The sequence below is a fragment of the Mus caroli genome, unplaced genomic scaffold (genome assembly GCF_978045245.1).
Source record: "Mus caroli unplaced genomic scaffold, Mus_caroli_1 scaffold_20, whole genome shotgun sequence".
NCBI lineage: Eukaryota > Metazoa > Chordata > Mammalia > Rodentia > Muridae > Mus > Mus caroli.
Window position 1 is genome coordinate 56,318,977 of NW_028227275.1, and position 19,661 is coordinate 56,338,637.

The 19,661-nt window shown below is 49.3% G+C and overlaps 1 protein-coding gene across 3 annotated transcripts; it reads left to right on the top strand.

Moving 5' to 3' along the window:
* The first annotated feature begins 547 nt into the window (after positions 1 to 547).
* On the top strand, positions 548 to 18,117 carry Tsga10ip (testis specific 10 interacting protein). 3 transcript variants are annotated; one of them, XM_085834152.1, is made up of 8 exons: positions 548 to 690; positions 10,289 to 10,428; positions 10,514 to 11,217; positions 11,391 to 11,538; positions 13,001 to 13,171; positions 17,133 to 17,292; positions 17,430 to 17,548; positions 17,967 to 18,117. In XM_085834152.1, the coding sequence occupies exons 1-8, from the start codon at positions 571 to 573 to the stop codon at positions 18,100 to 18,102; spliced, it is 1,698 nt and encodes a 565-aa protein (XP_085690278.1). In that variant the 5' UTR covers positions 548 to 570; the 3' UTR covers positions 18,103 to 18,117. The 3 variants fall into 3 exon arrangements, with proteins under 3 accessions (XP_085690278.1, XP_029328178.2, XP_021007778.2); XM_029472318.2 differs by lacking the exon at positions 548 to 690 and adding an exon at positions 8,194 to 8,820; XM_021152119.2 differs by lacking the exon at positions 548 to 690 and adding an exon at positions 8,198 to 8,820 and having other exon boundaries at positions 17,133 to 17,232.
* The last annotated feature ends 1,544 nt before the right edge of the window (positions 18,118 to 19,661 follow it).

Sequence of the window (19,661 nt, forward strand, 5' to 3'; positions counted from 1 at the left end):
TGTGAACTGCCACAGGCTGGGAAACAAACCCAGGTCCTTTGCAAGAGCAGGCAGTGCTCCCAACCACTGTACCATCTCCCCAGTTTCTCCCTTACTCCCATTTTTAAAAACAGGTCTCTCATAGGTTGGGCTGGCTTCAAACTCACTATGTAGCCAAGGATGACCTTGAACTCCTGAAGTTCCTGCCACCTCCTGTGTGAATGCTGGCGTGACAGGGTGCACTTCCCTACCGGGCTGAGGGCTCTTACTGCTGAGCCACTCACCCCATCCTGTGGATCTCCGCGCTTTTCTCTAAGGTTTGTCTTTACATCCGTTCCACGCTGTCTGATGGCTGAAGCTTTTACCAAGACTTTCTTTTCTTTTCTTTTTTATAAAGATTTATTTATTTATTTATTTTATATGAGTACACTGCAGCTGTCCTCAGGCACACCAGAAGAGGGCATCAGATCCCATTAGAGGTGGTTGTGAGCCACCATGTGGTTGCTGGGAATTGAACTCAGGACCTCTGGAAGAGCAGTTGGTGCTCTTAACCACTGAGTCATTGCTCCAGTTCCTTACCAAGACTTTCAAATGGGAAACTGTAAAATATATTATCCAACCTTGTTTTGTTTCAAGATTGCCTATCCTGGGACCTTTGGACTCCACATGAATTTTAAGGTCAGCTCATCAAGACTTGGAAAAACAGCTGAGGTACTGTTTTTTCCCCTTATTTATGGTGTGTGTAGAGGGAGGTGCACACAGGTGTGGAGATCAGAACACCCTGAGAGTCAGCTCTCCCTATCTATCTGTTGGCTCCAGGGATGGAGTTTGAATCGTCAGCCTTGTCTGCCTTTACCCACTGAGCCATCCCACCAGTCTGCCAGCCGAGGTTTTGATAGGGACTTCTTAGCACAACTGTTTTGTGGAGATTGCTCCTCTCTGGGCTTGCTTTAGGGACAGATGGTTTTCATTACTGTTAAGAATTACATTTTTTGCCTGATATGGTGGCACAAACCTTTAACCATCGCTTCAGAAGGAGTTTGAGGTTAGCCTGGTCTATATAACAAGTTCCAGGCTGGGCAGGGCTACACAGTGAGACCTCGTCTGAAAGCACAGAAAGGAGCAGTTTCCAAGCTGCCGAGCTGCCTGCAAGCTGTGCAGTGAGCTGCAGGTTTCTGCTTTGCTGGGGACCAGCTCTGTTAATGCAGCTCTTTTTCATTCGTTTCTCTCTTTTAAGTAACCCCTCACTCACACTGGGATCTTACTTTGGCATGGTGTTAGTTCTCTATCTGGGGTGAGAGGATGTTTCTTCTTATCTCCCCAGAAATGATGTCATACAACAACCCTGTGCCACAAAAAGGAAGGCAGGAAGCTGTGCGTGTCATGGCGCACTTGCGAAAGTCCGAGGACTTGGGTCTGTCTTCTTTTACCATGTGGGTCCTGTTATCAAGCTTAGAAGCTCCCAGCCACATCCTAGCTCTGCCTAGCTGGACTCGGTAATGAGTTCTCCACACGATGCCTTAGAGAACGGGCCTAGGGAGCAAGTAAGGTTGCCAAGTTCACTTGTTAAGTTTTGTCCTTGCCTTGACCTCTCAGTGGCTCTTGTCACAGTTAGTCACTTCCCTTTTGTTGAAATACTGTTCCTTTGGCTGGGAGCCCTTACTTACCCAGCAGTCTTTGCTCTTTTGTTGTTGTTTTTGAAACAGGGTCTCTATACATAGTCCTGAGTGTGCCAGAACTCACACTATAGACCAGGCTGGTCCTGAACTCACAACAGAGATCTGCCTGCCTCTGCTCTCACGTGCTAGGATTAAAGGTGTGAGCCACCACAAAAGCCTCAATCTCTGTGCTGGCCACTTTAGCCTGGTCTCCGTGACCTCTCCTGACCCCAAGGCATCTTGACTTCTGCTCTTCTCTCTCAGCACCCCTCAGCTCAAGTGTGTGACAGTCTCCCTGGGCCCACCCCCATCTGACTTCCCATTAGCAGCCAGTGTTGGAGTCTTCTAAAGTCACTAAAGAAATCTCTGCTAGCCTGGCATGAAGGCATGCATACACCTTTAAGAAAATTTGAGGCTAGCCTGAGCTACAGAGTGAGATAGTGGAGGTGACCCCCTCCAACATAAAATAGGGGTAGTGAGATGGCTCAATGGGGAAAGTGCTCTCTGTGCAAGCCGGATGACATGAGTTCAATCCCCAGAACCCTCATGAAAGTGGCAAGAGAGCACTGACCCCACAAAGCTGTCTTCTGACCCCACATGCATGCTGTGGCAGCAGCCACCCCTCCCTATCATGCACACACAATAACAATAAAAATAAATAGAACAAATGAATGAGTGATTTAAAATAAAGTGACTGGTTTTATGTCACCGTCGGATCTCTGAGCTTGACTCACTCCTACTTTGTGTTTGCCTCTCTGAACTTGATTTAGAACAACACAGTTGCTGCTCTCCTGGCCAGTGGAGCCCCTACCATCGAGTACAGAGGGAAGCGTCCTTCCTATCCTCACCCTCTACTCCAAACTCCTGCTCTCTTATTGTAAAGGGATGGGAGGAGAACGGTGGTAAAGGAGGAGTGGGCATGATTGGCTCCTCCAGGTGCTGGGTAAAGCTACTCCAGCAAGATAAAGCTACTCCAGCAGGAAGAGATGCTCAGCAGATGAGAGTGTACCACAGATGGGAGAGTGTACCACAGAGGAGCCGAGTTCAGCTTCCAGGGCCCACATAGAGGCTCATAACGATCTGTAACTTCAGTTACAGTGACCAGCGCCCTCTTCTGGCCTCTCTGGGCATTTGGGGCACGGGCATACACTCAAGCAAAACATTTAAAGAGTTTAAACTACAAAAGCTGTTCTTATCTGTGGGTGCTGCCTGCGTTTTCTGGGACACCTTTCCAGATCGACCCCAACTTCAGCAAATGGTAGCCCCTTTGTTTCGGTTGCTCTGATTTTCTTCCTTCTGGCACATGCAGACCCATTCTATGGGGGCTCCCCTCACAGGATCTGTTTTTACCTTAGGGTTAGTCAGTCTCCACTGACAGGCCACACACTTGCTGGAGGTCACGGCACTACTGACGCCCTGGGCCACCACAACACCACTGAGCCTCTTGAGCTTTCTTAGAGCACTTAGTACCAGATTTAGAATTAGAAGACAATTCACCAGCCAGTGTGAGGACGCCTTTAGTCCCAGAGCCCAGCAGGAGCATGTGGATCTTTGAGTTCGAAGCCAGCTTGGTCTACAGAGTGAGTTCCAGGCCAGTCAAGGTTACACAGTGAAATCATGTCTTGAAAAAAAAAAACATAAAAAAGGAGGAGGGGGGCTGGTGAGATGGCTCAGTGGGTAAGAGCACCCGACTGCTCTTCTGAAGGTCCAGAGTTCAAATCCCAGCAACCACATGGTGGCTCACAACCATCCGTAATGAGATCTGGCGCCCTCTTCTGGAGTGTCTGAAGACAGCTATAGTGTACTTACATATAATAAATAAATAAATCTTTAAAAAAAAAAAGGAGGAGGAAGAGGAGGAGGAAGAGAAGGAGGAGGAAGGAGAGGAGGAGGAGGAGGAAGAAGAAGAGGAGGAGAACAGGAAGAGGGAAAGAAGACAGTTTACTAGCTTCAGGTTTGAGATCTCAGCAGGATACCAGCTGTTTCCAAACTGATGTCATTACCAACTCACTCTCTCAAAATTCACCCTAGAGGCTGGCAAGACGCCTCAGCGGGTAAAGGAGCCACGAAACCTGATGACCTAAGCTTGACTGCTGAGACCCGCACGGTAGAAGGGGAGAACTGACTAACAAGTTATCCTCCGCATGGTCACATGCATCCCAGACCACACACCCCACCCTACCACACAAAAGACAAATAAGTGTAAAAGTCTAAGAAATCTACCCTTGCGCCGGGAGCACGTTTCAGGAGGCAGGGTGCGTGCCCGGGATGCACGAAGCCTTGAGTTCAGGGTCCAGCACCAAATAAACCAGGCACAGTGGCAAGCACTGTAATCTCCACGCTAGGGAGGTGGAGGCAGGAGGATCAGAAGTTGAAGTTTATCCTTGTCTGTATAGCAAGTTCAAAGCTAGTCTGAGCTACATTAGACTCTTTCTTAGATAGATAGATAGATAGATAGATAGATAGATAGATAGATAGATAGATAGAAAGAATCCAGTTTGAATCCATTCATACTTCTGACAAGGATGAGGGTCAAAAGTGGCAGAGTTTGGATCAGGCTGGGGCTGGAGAGACAGCTCAGAGGATAAGAGCACTGGCTGCTCTTCCAGAGGATTGGGGTTGGGTTCCCAGCACCCACATGGCGGCTCACAGCTGTAACTCCTTTTCAGGTCCAGTGTTCTCTTCGGACCTCAGCAGGCACTGAATTCATGTGCTATACATACAGATATACTTGTGGGTAAAACACCCATACATATCAAGTAAAAATGTCAATATTTTTTAAAAATTAAAAACAATTAAAATGTGGCACACACTTACAGTTCCAGCACTTGGAGCCTGGGCAAGAGGATCAAGAACTCAAAGCCAGCCTGGGTTGCACAGCAAGAACACATCTCAAGAGCTAGGCTTGGTGGCACATACCTTTAAACCCAGCACTTGAGAGACAAAGGCAGGCAGATTTCTGTGAGTTCGAGGCCTATCTAGTCTACAGAGTGAGTTCTAGGACAGCCAGGGCTACAGAGTAAGGCCCTGTCTTGAAAACAAAAAACAAAAAAACCCTAAACAACAAACAAACCTGTCTCAGGCAAAAGTGCAATGGGATGGAAACTTCTGCCTGTAATTCCAATATATGAGAGGTGGAGACAGGAGCTGAAGAATTCAAATCCATCCTTTGCTACATATAGCTTGAGGCCAGTATTCAAAACATGAGACCTTGCCTTTAACAAATAGAATAATTTCTATGATGGTTAATTCTGAGTGTCAACTTCACCAGATTACATAGTCAATAGAGCACAGATGCTTCTAGAAGCTAGACCACGAGTCTTAGTGAGCTAAGCAGGGAGACGGGCCCCGGAAGCTGATGGGCATCACTCATGCAGCTGGAGCAGCTGGGGTAGACACAGGAAGAAAACTGGACTCTTCAGGAGCTCTGCTAACTTCTGCTGCCACCCGAATTCCAGGCTCCTGGGTGGCAAGGTGGTTGGCTCAGCAGGTAAAGGCACTTGCTGCCAGGCCTGATGGCTTGAGTTCAATCCTCAGGAAGGACTCCTAGAGTTTTGCTGTCTTCTGACTTCCAGATACATGCGGTGGCATGTTGGTGCCCCCCCCCCCAGATACACGCACAATAAAATTTAAAATTAATTAAAGAGCCAAACAGTGGTGGCGCACGCCTTTAATCCCAGCACTTGGGAGGCAGAGGCAGGTGGATTTCTGAGTTCGAGGCCAGCCTAGTCTACAGAGTGAGTTCCAGGACAGCCAGGGCTATACAGAGAAACCCTGTCTCAAAAAACCAAGAAAAAAAATTAAAAGAACTCAAGCCTCTCTGGCCTTTGCCCCAGGGAGCCCTGGTTCTCAGGCTTTTGACCATGAACTATAAGTTATAAGAGGAGTTCCCTGGCTCTACGTTTTTCAACTTTTTCTGAAGCCCCACTGCTGCTGGTATCTCCAGCTTGCAGGCAGATGATCTATTGTGGGGCATCTGAGCCATCCTCATTACATAAGTTAATTCCATGAATAAGTCTCCTGTCCTATATATCTCCACGCCCTACTTAGCATGTCTCACTGAAGAATACTAACAATACAGGCATGCCACAAAGCTTTATAGTAACTTGACACAAACTAAAATCATCTGAGAAGAGGAAACCTCCGTTGAGAAAATGTCTGCATCAGATCAGGCTGTAGCAAGCCTTTAGTCTTAATGATTGATGTGGGAATGCCCAGCCCATTGTGGCTGGGGTCATCCCTTGGCAGGTGGGCCTGGGTTCTATAAGAGAGAAGCAGGACAAGTCATGGGGAGCAACACAGTAAACAGCACCTCTATGGACTCTGCATCAGCTCCTGCCATCAGGTTCCTGCCCTGCTTGAGTTCCTATCCTGAATTTCTTGGATGATGAACTGTGATATGGAAGCCAATCCAAGCAAACCCGTCCCCCACCCACCTTGCTGTTTGGTCGTGGTGTTTTATTGTAGCAATAGAAACAATAAAATGGCAGGCTTATTCTTTTTCTTTTTCTTTCTCTCTTCCTTCCTTCCTTTCTTTCATATATATACATACATACTGCAGCTGTCTCCAGACACACCAGAAGAGGGCATCCGATCCCATTACGGATGGTAGTGAGCCACCATGTAGTTTCTGGGAATTGAACTCAGGATCTCTGGAAGAACAATCAGTGTTCTTAACTGCTAAGCCATCTCTCCAGACCCAGGCTTATTCTTTTAATTGAAAATTAAATCATATTTTGAACTTTATTGCATTTGAAATTCTTATTTTAATTGAAATTTAAAATTGTATTTTGCCCAGCGGCTACTCGGTAATTCTATGTTCTTCTTCCCTTTAAGCCTAGTGGCTTAGTGGCAACTTCCAACCACTCGTCATGTGCTCTCCCAATTATGAAGTGAACCAGGAGTTCTCAGATCCAATGGGCCCTTACATGGCTAGACCCCTGAGTCTAGAGAGGTTTAAAATATGTACATGCCAGCCGGGTGTGGTGGCACACGGCTTTAATCCCAGCGGTTGGGAGGCAGAGGCAGGCGGATTTCTGAGTTCGAGGCCAGCTTGGTCTACAAAGTGAGTTCCAGGACAGCCAGGACTACACAGAGAAACCCTGTCTCGAAAAAACAAAAAAAAAAAAAAAAAAGTACATGCCAAAGAATAGCACAAATAAACAAAATTTTAAGTGAGGTGGAAACATTTCTAGAAAAATATGGAATGCCCAAATTGGCACAAGACAGCATAAACAACAGATCCAAAACCAGTAAAGAAAAGGTATAATTTAAGATTCAGGGGTGGGGGCTGGCGAGATGGCTCAGCAGTTAAGAACACTGATTGCTCTTTCGAAGGTCCTGAGTTCAAATCCCAACAACTACGTGGTGGCTCACAACCATCCGTAATGAGATCTGACGTCCTCTTCTGGTGTGTCTGAAGTCAGCTACCATGTTCTTTCTTATGTATAATAATAAATAAATCTTTAGGCCAGAGCGAGCAGAGGTCCTAAAAAGATTCAATTCCCAACAACCACATGAAGGCTTCCAACCTTACAGCTACAGTGTACTCATATACATAAAATAAATTTAAAAAAAAGATTCAGTGTTGGACACGGTGGTGCAGGCACTTGGCACTTGAGAGGGAAGGCTGGAAGATCAAGTTCAAAGTTATCCTCAGCTAATGTAGAGCTTGAGGCTACCCTGGGCTACATGAGACACTGCTTAAAGAAACAACAACCCAGCCGGGCGTGGTGGCGCACACCTTTAATCCCAGCACTTGGGAGGCAGAGGCAGGCGGATTTCTGAGTTCGAGGCCAGCCTGGTCTACAAAGTGAGTTCCAGGACAGCCAGGACTATACAGAGAAACCCTGTCTCGAAAAACCAAAAAAAAAAAAAAAAAAAAAAAACAACCCTCCTACAAAGCAGAAAGCAAAAGACAAAATCTCAGTGAATCTCAGTGAAAGAGTTGGGGCTGGGGACAGGGGCCGAGATGGGCTCAGTGGTGGGTGTATACTCAGTAGTCCTGAGTCTCTGTGTTCCAGTCCCAGAGTCCCCAAAACCAAACCAAACCAAACCAACCAACAAACAAACACAAGCAAACAAACAAACAAACAAACAGACAGACAAACAAACAGGATGAGGCTGTGGAGACGCTCAATTGCCTATATAAGCATAAGGACCTGAGTTCAATTCCCTGCAACCACATAGAAAGAAAATTAGCACAGACCACTTAGCAATACACGCCTTTAATTCCAGTGCTCTCTTGAAGCAGAGGAGAGCAGAGGACGGTCTGTTCAAGCACGGCCTGGCCTATACAGTGACTTTCAGGCCAGCTAGCTAGGCTACATGTTTTTGTTTTTGTTTTTGTTTTTGTTTTTTGAGTCAGGGTTTCTCTGTGTAGCCCTGGCTGTCCTGGAACTCACTCTGTAGACCAGGCTGGCCTCGAACTCAGAAATCTGCCTGCCTCTGCCTCCCAAGTGCTGGGATTAAAGGCGTGCACCACCACTGCCCAGCATGTTTTGTTTTTGTTTTATTTTTTAATTTTTAATTTTTTTAGGCTACATGTGAGACACTGTCTAAAATAAGCAAAACAAAATGCTCAAAACAAGGCCAGTCGATGTATAAATATACACCATTAGGCTCAGGAAACAAGTATGGCTGAAGCTCTGTCATTCTCAGGCTGAGGGGCTTGCTGCCACTCTGAGGGACACAGTATCCTGCGGCCAGAAGGCCATGGCCTGCCTTGTGCAGCAATGGGGCATTTTCACAGGACTTGAGTGCCCTTTGAGGTGACAAGTTCTGATATCCCTTCAAAAGCAGATGGACAAACATGGGCTAGAGAAGTAGGGAGCTTATACCAGGTCAGGCTGCAGGGGCAGAGGCAAGGCCCGAGGCAGTCCTGGGTGTTGTTGAACACGGTCTAGGAAAGGAGACCAGCAGAACCCTGGCTGATCCCTACCCAGTACGTTTTCCTGGAATCATTCAGACTGGTCACAGCCTGGTTGTCATGGAGATGGCAGAGAGGGCAGTTCCAGAGCTGGCAGGTAGGGGTGGGAGAGGGCAATATGCCAATATGCTAAACACTGACCAACTGTTGGTCAGGGCCTTATCGGAGAGACCAAGGCAGAGCACAGAGCCCTTGGTTCCAGGGACATCTACAGGGCTGTTCAGACTCCTATCAAGCATCTCTCCGGAGGACCAGGTGAGGGAGGCAGGCCCAGTTGGGGAGCTTCAACCGCCCAGTGGCATCTTAGGCCAGAAGAGGTCCGCCCTGGCTAAGGCTCTTGAGGAAACGTAAGACTGGAGTTCAGGTCCTGGTAACAGTTGGGAATGCCTGGGACAGGGACTACAGAGGACAGATGGAGCAGTTTGGGAACACTGCAGGGAGGAAAGGAGTTTGGGGAAATAAAAACCCACCCTTCCTTCCTTCCTTCCTTCCTTCCTTCCTTCCTTCCTTCCTTCCTTCCTTCCTTTCCTTCCTTGCTTCCTTCCACTTCTGTTGCACTAAGTCCAGAGCCCTGGGTGACATCCAGAAAAATGTGAGCTTTTGTTGTGGGTGGTGTGGCTTGGTGTCTCGGGGTGCCAGTGGTGGATGGTGTCTTTGTTGGGCAGTCTCCTAGCAAATGACCTGATCTGGGCTGACCTGGAGCTCGCAGTCCTCCCTCTCTGCTTCCTGCGCATCTGGGGTTACAGCTGTGTGTCATCAACACCCAGACATTTTTCTAAAATTTAAAGAAGTCCAAACCAGGCATGCTGGTGCAGCCTGTCATCCCAACACTTGGGACATGGAGGATCAGTAGTTCAAAGCCAAGTAGATCAGCCAAGCCATGGTGGCACATAACTTTAATCCCAGCACTTGGGAGGCAGAGGTAGGTTGGAGGCCATTGGAGTCTACAGAGTGAGTTCCAGGACAGTTAGGGCTCCACAGAAAAGCACCATCTCAAAACAAAGCTATCTTCAGCTATACCGTGAGCTTGAGACCATCTTCAGCTACAAGACACCATCTCAACAAGACAACAAAAACTAATAACAACATAATATACATATATGCATGCCAACAGTATCGTAATCTTGTATACATGATGATCAAATAGAGCAATTGTCATCTGTGTGTTGGGGACATTTGAATACTTCCCGTGGCAGAGTTCAGTGGTGACAAATTTGGGACCTTCAAACAGTGACATGTGTGGGTCTCAGTCCCACCACTCACCAGCCATGTGACCTCTGCTCTTTGGAAGTGCATGAGCCTAACTCTGCATGATGTGTGACAGCAAGCTCAACCCCCTTGCCGGTTTCTTTGGGGAGATCAAATATGTAAGTGCCTAAAGGTCTGGGGCCCAAGTGTCTACAGCTCTTTAATCGTGTGTGTGTGTGTGTGTGTTGCACAGTGCATGTGGAGATCAGAGAACAACAGCTAGGGGTGGCTTCCCAGGGATGGACTGAACTCAGGCTGTCAGCTGAGTGATAACTGCCTTTACCTAGTGAGTCACCTCCCCAACCCAGGTCTGTAGCTTGTGCTGTCTTAACAAAAGAGGTAGTGAATGATCAGTGAGCGGTAGAGGCAGCCACAGCACAGCCTAGACAGAGAGGAAGCCCCTGGGAGGTGAAGTGAGGTGAAGCACGGTATGGGAGGCTAGTCAGAGCTCACTTCTCCCCCTGTCCCTGCCCAGAGGCGCCTTGGGAGTGGTGACAGTCTCCAGAATCAGAGCTGCCAGCTACAAAGATCTTACAGCGCAGGGCAGACAACAAAGAAAGAGCGAAAGCCCCGGAGGCGGAACAAGAAAGGCCATGGCTCAGCTGAGGCAGAGGAGTAAGTTGCCAGGGAGGGACTGGAAGGTACACTGGGGACTAGGAGGACCCCCATTCTGACTTCTCTCCTCCTCCTCCTCCTGCAGTCTCTTCAGTCCACCTTCTCGAAAGCCTTCCTTCCCTTTCCAGTGGGCCTGGGAGAGCTTCATCATAGATGGCCAGTCTCTGTTTCAGTCAAGTTCCTCTATGGCCATGGGCCATCGACCCCTGCTCCTCCCTCCAGCAGCCCCCCAGTGCAAGTCCAGGCACAAGTTAGTAGCCAACCTCTCAGAAGACCTTCGAGCCTGCCACAAGATGGAAGAGCAAATCGTGGGGAGGAGACATCAGCTAGGGGGCTGGGCCAATTTTCCCCTGCCTCTGAGCAAAGCGGAGAGTCAAGGGCTAGATCAGCCTAGCTTCTGGTTATCAGGGAAAGGGTCAGGATCAGAGTCTGAGGATGTCTTAGAGATAGAAGGCCAGAATTCTGATGAGGCCGAGAAAAGTCTCAGCTCTGGGGAACTGCCTCAGCTCCCAGGGCAGAGCTTGATCTTGGAGGAGGAATTGATATCAGAGGTGATGGAGGAGGAACACAGTGACCCCCACAGGGGAAAGGGCAGTTCTGCCAATAACGGGGGGAATTCTGGAGAGAAGGGCTCAGAAGAGGGGGAGCTGCAGAGCCACAACCAGGGAAGCAGCTTGACCTTCAACAGTCTCCGAAAGCCACAGAAGGGGATCTCAAGGGCCAAGGACCTGAAGGGGCCCTGGGACCTGGAGCGGCTACACAGGCAGTTACAGGAAGAACTGGAATGTGGTTAGTACTGCAGGGAGGCCTGAGGTGCCACAAGCCTGAGAAATCTGTGCTCAGATGGAGGGGTGGGGTCGGTGGTAGAGCCTGGGGTGGGCCAGGAGTTGTCTGGATGCTGGGTGGAACTGCCCAGGGAACCAGGAAAGAGTGTGAGCCAGACTTTGTGTTCCCATGGAAAGGTCCCCAGAAGCAGACCTGGAAGGCGCTGCGGGCAGCTGTCCAGGCCTCTGCCAGGAACAAGAAGACCCCCATCTTGGGAGATGATGAAAGTTTCTTGTCTGCCAACTTCCCTAATCGCACTTTCCATAAACGACAGGAAGCCACCAGGTGAGGACAAAAGAGGAAGGGGAGCAAGAAGTGAGGGGAGGTCGAGAGGGGCTTCTTTCTTTCTTTCTTTCTTTCTTTTCTTTTTCTTCCTTCTTTCCTTTCTTTCTTTTTCAAGGTAGGGTTTCTCTGTGTAGCCCTGGCTGTCCTGGAACTCACTCTGTAGACCAGGCTGGCCTCGAACTCAGAGATTACCTGCCTCTGCCTCCCAGGCAATAAGATTAAAAGTGTGCGCCACCACTGCCCAGCTAACACACACCACTTTTCATTCCTTTCTATTTTCCTATTCTTCTGTCAGCCGACTAATGTAACATATACAGAGTGTCTACTTGTAAGTCCGAAGGATAGGAAGGAGGAAGACTTGGGCCAGTCCTAAGAAGTTCAAGGTCTATAACAGAAGATGGATGGCCAATGTCTCTTTAGTTCCACAGCTGCTATACCTGGGCTAGGACAAGAGACCATGGACTCAAAAGCCTGGAGAGGAGGAGGCAGCTGCAGCCGAGGGATGACGGTGTGCCAGTGTGGATGGAGAGGAGGATACCCACTCCTGAGTTCTTTATGTGTGTGTGGTACTGGAGATCAAATCCAGGGTCTTGGGAATGTTAGACAAGTGCTCCATTTTGAGCAATCCCAGCATTCCTATGATGAGAAGTGGGACAGAGATTTGACTCACAGGCCAGGGAACCTAAAGTGCACAGCATTCTGACAGAAACGAGAGACCCTGCCTCAAAGTGGTGGGAAAAACCAACTTCTGCCACTATACATACAATGGTGTCTGGGGAAGACTGTTCAGGTTTGTCTAGTCGCTGTTCTGCTATCCACCTTTTGCCCTATTCTTCCATAGGTGAATTCTTTCAACTTTTTAACTCTTTCCTACACATTTATCCATCCGACTGATGGTCGGTCCATATGAACGTGCCCCAGGCTGCTAGGCATTAACCTAGCTGCTGTCAAGTAAAGTGGTTAGAGATCTAGCCTTTTCTCAAAGACAGCTTGCTGGAAGGGAATGTGAACAATTCAAAGGGTCCCAGGCTGTGCGCTGAGCCCTCAGGGCTCAGGAGCCCTGAGGCAAGTGTTAAGAACTGGCTGTCAGCTGGGAGGCAGTGGCACTCACCATTAATCCCAGCACTCAAGAGGCAGAAGAAGGTGAATCTCTGAGTTCCAGGACAGCCTGGGCTACACAGAGAAACTCTGTCTCAAACAAACAAACAAACAAACAAACAAACAAACCAAACCAACCAGTTAACCAAAGAAGTGGATCTCACTGCTGCAGAGTAAGTAGGGAGAGGCCTCAGGCAGCTGCTCCATAAAGCCTGGCTTCTGTGACAAACACCATTTGTTTCCCAGGACTTGGGCTCTCAGAGACACAGACTTCTTCCCACAGCCCCTCACCTCTGGATTACAAGCCCCTCTATGCTACTGTGGCCTTCCTGATCCCTGAAGGCCATCCTTCCTTTCTCACCAGGAACCTGCTCCGGGCCTGGGAACAGCAGCAGGTGAAGGAGAGGCAGCAGGCCGAGGTGCGCAGAGCCCGGGAGCAGCAGGTGCAGCAGCAGGTGGCTCGCTGCCTGGCAGCCTACGCGTCCAGAGGGAACAGGGGGACCCTGGCGCCTCAGCGCAAACTAGAGGAGCTGAGGTAGGAAGCCAGGCTTTGCCGGGCAAGGTAGAACTCCAAAGGAAGAAGTAAGACCCAGAGAACAGAGCGCTTAAATGACTTGCCAACATCTGAAGGAAGCCATGACAGTTGTCACCTGCCACACTGGCTCAATGTGTTAGTGCTTGTTCTTCAGTGAAAGGACACATGGCAGTCCCTGAAATGGCTCAACTTTACGACATAGATAGTATGATTAAGTCATTTAAGCCAGTAGCTTGAGGCCGGGCATGGTGGCAAACACCTTTTAACCCAGCACTTGGAAGACAGAGGCAGTTGGATCTTTGTTTGAGGCCAGTCTGGTCTACAGAGTGAGTTTCAGGACACCCAGGGCTGTGCAGAGAAACCCTGTCTCAAAACCCAAACCAGACAAAGGTTAAGCCTTGACCTGAGCACCTATGGGTTCCTGTCCTTCCCTGCCTTGCTTTGGCTCGTAACGTGCAGGAAGATGTTTCACGGGCTGCAGCATAGCACCAAGGTCTCGGCAGGACTCAGATTACCCACATAGAGTCAATTTTATCTCAGCTTTATTTTGAAATTATTATTTATATTTTGAGGCAGAATCTCCCAATGTAGTTCTGGATGTCCTAGAATTCACTAAGAAGACTAAGCTGACCTCAAACTCACAGAGATCCTTCTGTCTCTGCCTCCTTAGTAATAGGATCAAAGGGGCGAGCCACCACGCCCGGCTAGCTCGACTTCAGAGGCAATTCTACAGAGCAAAGTCTTACAGGGACACATTTCTCCTGCAGGGCACTGGTTTTTAGGCAAGTTTTTAAAGTGTTTATAGGTCAGATGACAACTTGCAGGAGTCGGCTCTCTCCTCTCACCAAGTGGGTCCTGGAGACCGAACTCAGTCCCTCAGGCAGAACAGTGAGCACCTATACTCACTGAGCCATTGTGAAGCGCACCCACCCCCACAACCCCAGTTTTTCTTTTGAGGTAAGTCCCATTCTGTATCTCAGGCTGCTCAAATCTGTGGCAGTGTGCCTACCCCAGCTTCCCAAGTGCAGGGATTACAAACAGCTGCCACCATGCCCTGCTATTACTGGGTCTTTAGTAAGAGGTGAGTATAAGGCCCATCCTGCAGCTGACAGGTGCATGAGAGGGATGCTAGAATCTTCTTACCTTAGGGTGAAGGCACAGGCAGACCTTCCCTGGCAGTCTTCCAGCCTGGCTGGGACGGATGCCAGAGAGAAACTTTTTCTCCCTGAGAAGGTTTGTTCAACTTTACCAACCAACACTCAGTGCTGCCCAGGAGGAGACACACAGTAGAAGGGACACTGGGACACTGTGGCAAGGAGGAATGTCACCCCACACTTTGGAATGACGGGGCTGATATCTACTGGCACCAGGCTTTTTTGTTTTGGTTTTGGCATGAACTTCAAGACACAGACTTCTTTCTAACAGAAAGGACACGATATCCAGCATAACAATGCACACATAATCCCTGCTACATGCAAGGCTGAGCAGGAGGAGGGCTTGAGGCCTGGAATTGGAGTCCAGCCTGGACAATACAGCCAGACTGTCTCAAAAACAAGCTTGGCATGGTGCCTATAATCCTAACATTTAGGAGGCTGAGGCAGGAGGATTGTGCATTTGGGACCAGCCTGGACTTCAAAATACAACCCAGTCTCCAAAATCTAAATAGGGGCGTGGGAGGTGGCTTAGCCAGCAGAGCGCTTGGCGCGTGAGGACCAGAGCTGGATCCTTAGCATCCATTATTATTATTATTATTATTATTAAAAGCAACAACAATGTGAATCCAGGTGCAACTGTGTGCATGCACAATTCCTGTTCGTCACATTGGTGAGCTCCAGGGTCAGTGAGAGACCCTGTCTAAAAGAATAAAATGGCTGGCACAGTGGCAAGCACCTTTTCCTTGGGAGGGAATTCCAGGCTAGCCTGGTCTACGTAGTGAGACCCTAATCTCAAAACAAAAACTACACAGTAAGAAAAATACTGTTGCCGAGCAGTGGTAGCACATGCCTCTAATCCCAGCACTTGGGAGGCAGAGGCAGGCAGATTTCTGAGTTCCAGGCCAGCCTGGCCTACAGAGTGAGTTCCAGGACAGCCAGGGGTACACAGAGAAACCCTGTCTCAAAAAAACCAAAAAAAAGGAAAAGAAAAATACTGTTTTACATCTTACTTGGGCTGGAGAGACTGACTGCTCTTCCAGAGGTCCTGAGTTCAGTTTCCAGCAACCATATGGTGGCTCACAACCATCTGTAATGGGATCCAATGCCCTCTTCTGTTGTGTCTGAAGACAGCTACAGTGTACTCATATACGCAAAATATATAAATCCTAGTCGGGTGTGGTGGCGCATGCTTTTAATCCTAGCATTCAGGAGGCAAAGACCGGTAGATCTCTGTGAATTCAAGGCCAGCCGGGTCTACACTGCAAATTTCAGGCCGAGCTGGACACAGTGACAGCAGCACAGCTATCTCAAAACAAAAAACAACAAAAGAAAGGAAAAAAAGAAAAGCAAATAGGGCATTATGCAAAAGGCAGTGTCCTAAGACCAGCTCACGACTGCTCTTACACTTGTAGCCTCAGAAAGTCTCTCAGGGTTGGTGAGAATTGGTCTTCCCTCGGGACTTTTTGTTCTCTTTCCTCCAGGGAGGAAAGTTCCTGGTGCCTGGCCAAGCATGGAGGGCTATCCCACAGGGATCCAACAAACATGCCCGAGAGCCTAGCACAAGTTTCAGGTCTTGTTTGGTTATCCCTTTCATCTTCTCTGCGGGTCCTGCCGCTCCATCCTAGACATATCTTATGTGCTGTAACTGACATGCCTGTCAACCCTGAGCTAGTCGAGCAGCCATGTTGTCTCAGGTAGCCCAGAAGCATGTAGCAGAGGATAATTTCTGATCTTCCTACTTCTGAGGAGTGCAGGGACTGCAGGCGTGTACACACACGGAGGGAAAGCCTGAGGAATTCGGGGACCGCAGGGGTGTACACACACGAAGGGAAAGCCTGAGGAGTGCGGGGACTGCAGGTGTGTACACGCACGAAGGGAAAGCCTGAGGAATTCGGGGACCGCAGGGGTGTACACACAGAGAGGGAAAGCCTGAGGAATTCGGGGACCCCAGGGGTGTACACACAGAGAGGGAAAGCCTGAGGAGTGCGGGGACTGCAGGGATCACAGGGAAGGGGAGCTCATGCCATTGCACTAACACAGAGGTTAGTGAGCCACGCCAGGAGCCGGAGCTTAGACTCAGCCTGTTAGCCTAAGTGTGGCGAGCACCTTCACCTGCTGAACCAGCTACACACTCTCAAGCTGATTTTTATAAACAGGAAAACTTGCTCCAGTGCAGTCCAGATCTTTGTTTTCTATAGTCTCATTCTTCAATCCAGACTGGCCTATAACTTACTTTGTAGCCCAGGTTGGCTTTGAGTTCAGGCAATCCTCCTGCCTCAGCTTCTTAAATGTTAATCACTAGTCCCAGATTTGGGAGATGTTCTTTTATTTGCAATTCCTTGGTTCCTCTGTCACCTTCTAAGCTATCTACACAGAGAAGGCAAAGGGTACCTGGGAGCGCTGCCTAACTCCTGCTGTAGTGAAGAAAAATGGACTCTCCAGGTCACACACCCCATAGCATCTTCAATGGGGAAGAATAAGGGGAGGTTTACAAACGGAGGCTGTAGAAGCAGGAGTTCAAAAGCCAGGGCAGGTTCCCTCCTTTGGGTGTGGCCCTGGATGTACATAGCCTAAACCTGGGACAGCTACTTAATCCTACTATCTAGGCTAAGTCCCCACCAGCTTTACGAGCCACCAGTAAAATGGTGCTCCCACCCAAGCAATGCAGGGCTGGAATGGGAGTGTAATGGCGTTGTGAGTGTCAGGGGAAATTTTTATGTTGATGAGCTTCAAGAAAGATCAGCAGGCTTTACTCTGGGGAGTGCCGATGTTCAGCTGCCCAGAGGCCTGTCTTGTCTCCCTCACAGGCGCAAGGAGCGACAGCGTTTTGCTGAGTACCAAGCAGAGCTCCAAGGTATCCAGCATAGGGTGCAGGCCCGGCCCTTCCTGTTCCAGCAAGCCATGCAGGTGAGGGCTAACAGCTGTGCAGGCCCACCTCCATCACCACCAACGGAGCTGCTTCGACAAGTGTGTAGTGAAACAAAGTTGAAGTAGGGTCCTATCTGTCTCCCTAGAAGGCCTGGGACCCCTTCTTAATAATCGGAGCCCCATGGTGACCCCAGCAGCCTTGGTGAAGGGTAGGAACCTTTTTTTTCTCCCATCAGACCAACGCCAGACTCACAGCAAATCGGCGCTTCTCCCAGGTGCTGTCAGCACTGGGGGTAGACGAGGACCAGCTGCTGGCTGAGGCAGGCAATGCGGAGAGCACCCCCAGGAAACACAGGTGAGGGGGGACAAGGTACCCTCCTAGTGTTCTCCATGTCACCCAGGGCTATTGTCCCACCTTCCACTGAGACCAGAGTAGGACCTTACTCTGAGGACAAAGGAACAAATACACAGTAAAGCTAGTCTAGGACTCTAAGCAAGATAAGCCAAGCAGCTGGTGCCACTCTGTCACCCTTCAGACTGTCTCTTACACCTTAGAGTGAGGAACCCGGTACAGAGAAGGGATTGTAAGATTCACTTCACAGCAAAACCAACAAACCAACCCCCAAACAACTGAGACTGCAGGAGGGGGTGTCACTTTTCAGGGTTACACAGCAACTAAGTATAGGACTTAGATTTACCACAGGGTAAAAAGGCTGCACTGGGCATGGACAAGGGTGCTGTGGAGTCCACTGCTCTCCATCTGTGTCTTTAAGGAGCAACCGATCACTTAGAGCAGAAATCGAGCCCTCTTCTCAGAGCCCCCCCAAGACAGAGCCAACCAGCAGCCAGCCTGGAAGACACCCCTCTCCAACTCTGGACCCAGAGTACAGTCCCCGAGAGAAAAATTAAATGCTTTATGGCCAAGTACAGTGTGAGATTTCTGAGGGGAGTTGGCTGTGGGTGGCAGAGGTTGAGCTGTTTCCCCCACGCCCTGGAAACCCAGGCTACACCTCATTCTCAACAAGCTGTGTCTCTACTGAGGCGTGGGACACCTGGAAAAGAATCCGCTGAGACTTTTCCATGCTTTCTCCAACATGCCAGGGGACCTAGAAATCTTAGTGAACAGGACCCTGCCTCTGAAGGCGCTCAGTCTCAGGGTGGACCTTCGAAGGTGCCCATCCCCCACACCAAAACACACCAGAGATGTGCTACACCGGAAACCCAGAGAGGAGCAACGACTATCACAAGGGAATGTGTGAAACCTTAACTTAAAACCCTCTTTACAGCCGGGTGGTGGTGGCGCACACCTTTAATCCCAGCACTTGGGAGGCAGAGGCAGGCGGATTTCTGAATTCGAGGCCAGCCTGGTCTACAAAGTGAGTTCCAGGACAGCCAGGGATATACAGAGAAACCCTGTCTCGAAAAACAAAACAAAACAAACAAACAAACAAAAAACCCAAAACCTCTTTACTCAAGCCCAAAACAAAGCAACCAAACCAAACAAACAGAAGCCCAGGAAAAGTCTAGAAAAGCATGTAATCCCAGCCTGGGCTACATAGTTAACAGGCTAGACAGAACGGGAAAATACAAAAAACAAAAAAAGGAGGGAAAGCATCATACATGCACAAATGTGCCGAATTTGCACTCAAGCCTGGAGTGGCCATGCACGCCTAAAATCCCAGCACACGAGAGGCTGACAGAGGGACTGTGGTGAGTTTGAGGACAGCCAGGGTTAAGTAACAAGTACTAGGCCAACCAGGGATATAAAGACCTACCTTTACAAAAAAAGAAGAAAACTAGAAACAAATAAATCAGCACTTAGCATCACCAGGTTTATAGGCACAAATTCAAAGAGCACTCCAAAGCCCAGTTAAAAAGGTCCAATCCAGCTGGGCGGTAGTGGCGCACGCCTTTAATTCCAGCACTTGGGAGGCAGAGGCAGGCGGATTTTTGAGTTCGAGGCCAGCCTGGTCTACAGAGTGAGTTCCAGGACAGCGAAAAACCCTGTCTAAATAATAATAATAACAGGTCCAATCCATCAGTCCAGGGGACATAGGATGACGGTAGCGTTCGCTGGCAATACTGGCTTAAAGGGGTTGCAAGGCTTGGCCTTTGGAGCTGGCATCTCGCTCACGAAGAAGAAAAAGTATTTTCCAACTCCGGATGGAGCCCCGGCACCAGAGAGCTTTCTTGGAAGTCACTGGGGAGGGGGCTGCCCACAGAGAGACTTGAGGCACAGAGCACCACGAGGCGATCAGAGTGGAAGGGGAAGGAGGCAGGGGAAACTTCTGGCTCCGGAGATGATGACCCAGTACCATGCTAAAGTCCTTACGGCTCTACGACTACTATTGTAGACGGCGCGAGAAGGTCGACTGCGCAGTCTCTACAGGTGCGCGTGCGCAGAGACCAGTGCCTGGCAGGCGGGACTGCGCACCCTCAATCAGTCCCTCCCGTGAGCCTTTGGAGGC

Coding starts and splice junctions, on each gene's coding strand:
- Tsga10ip (XM_029472318.2), top strand. CDS start 8,626: ATGGAGATGGCAGAGAGGGCAGTTCCAGAGCTGGCAGGTAGGGGTGGG. Junction 8,821..10,288: donor GCATCTCTCCGGAGGACCAG/GTGAGGGAGGCA, acceptor GTCCCTGCCCAG/AGGCGCCTTGGGAGTGGTGA. Junction 11,539..13,000: donor AAACGACAGGAAGCCACCAG/GTGAGGACAAAA, acceptor CTTTCTCACCAG/GAACCTGCTCCGGGCCTGGG.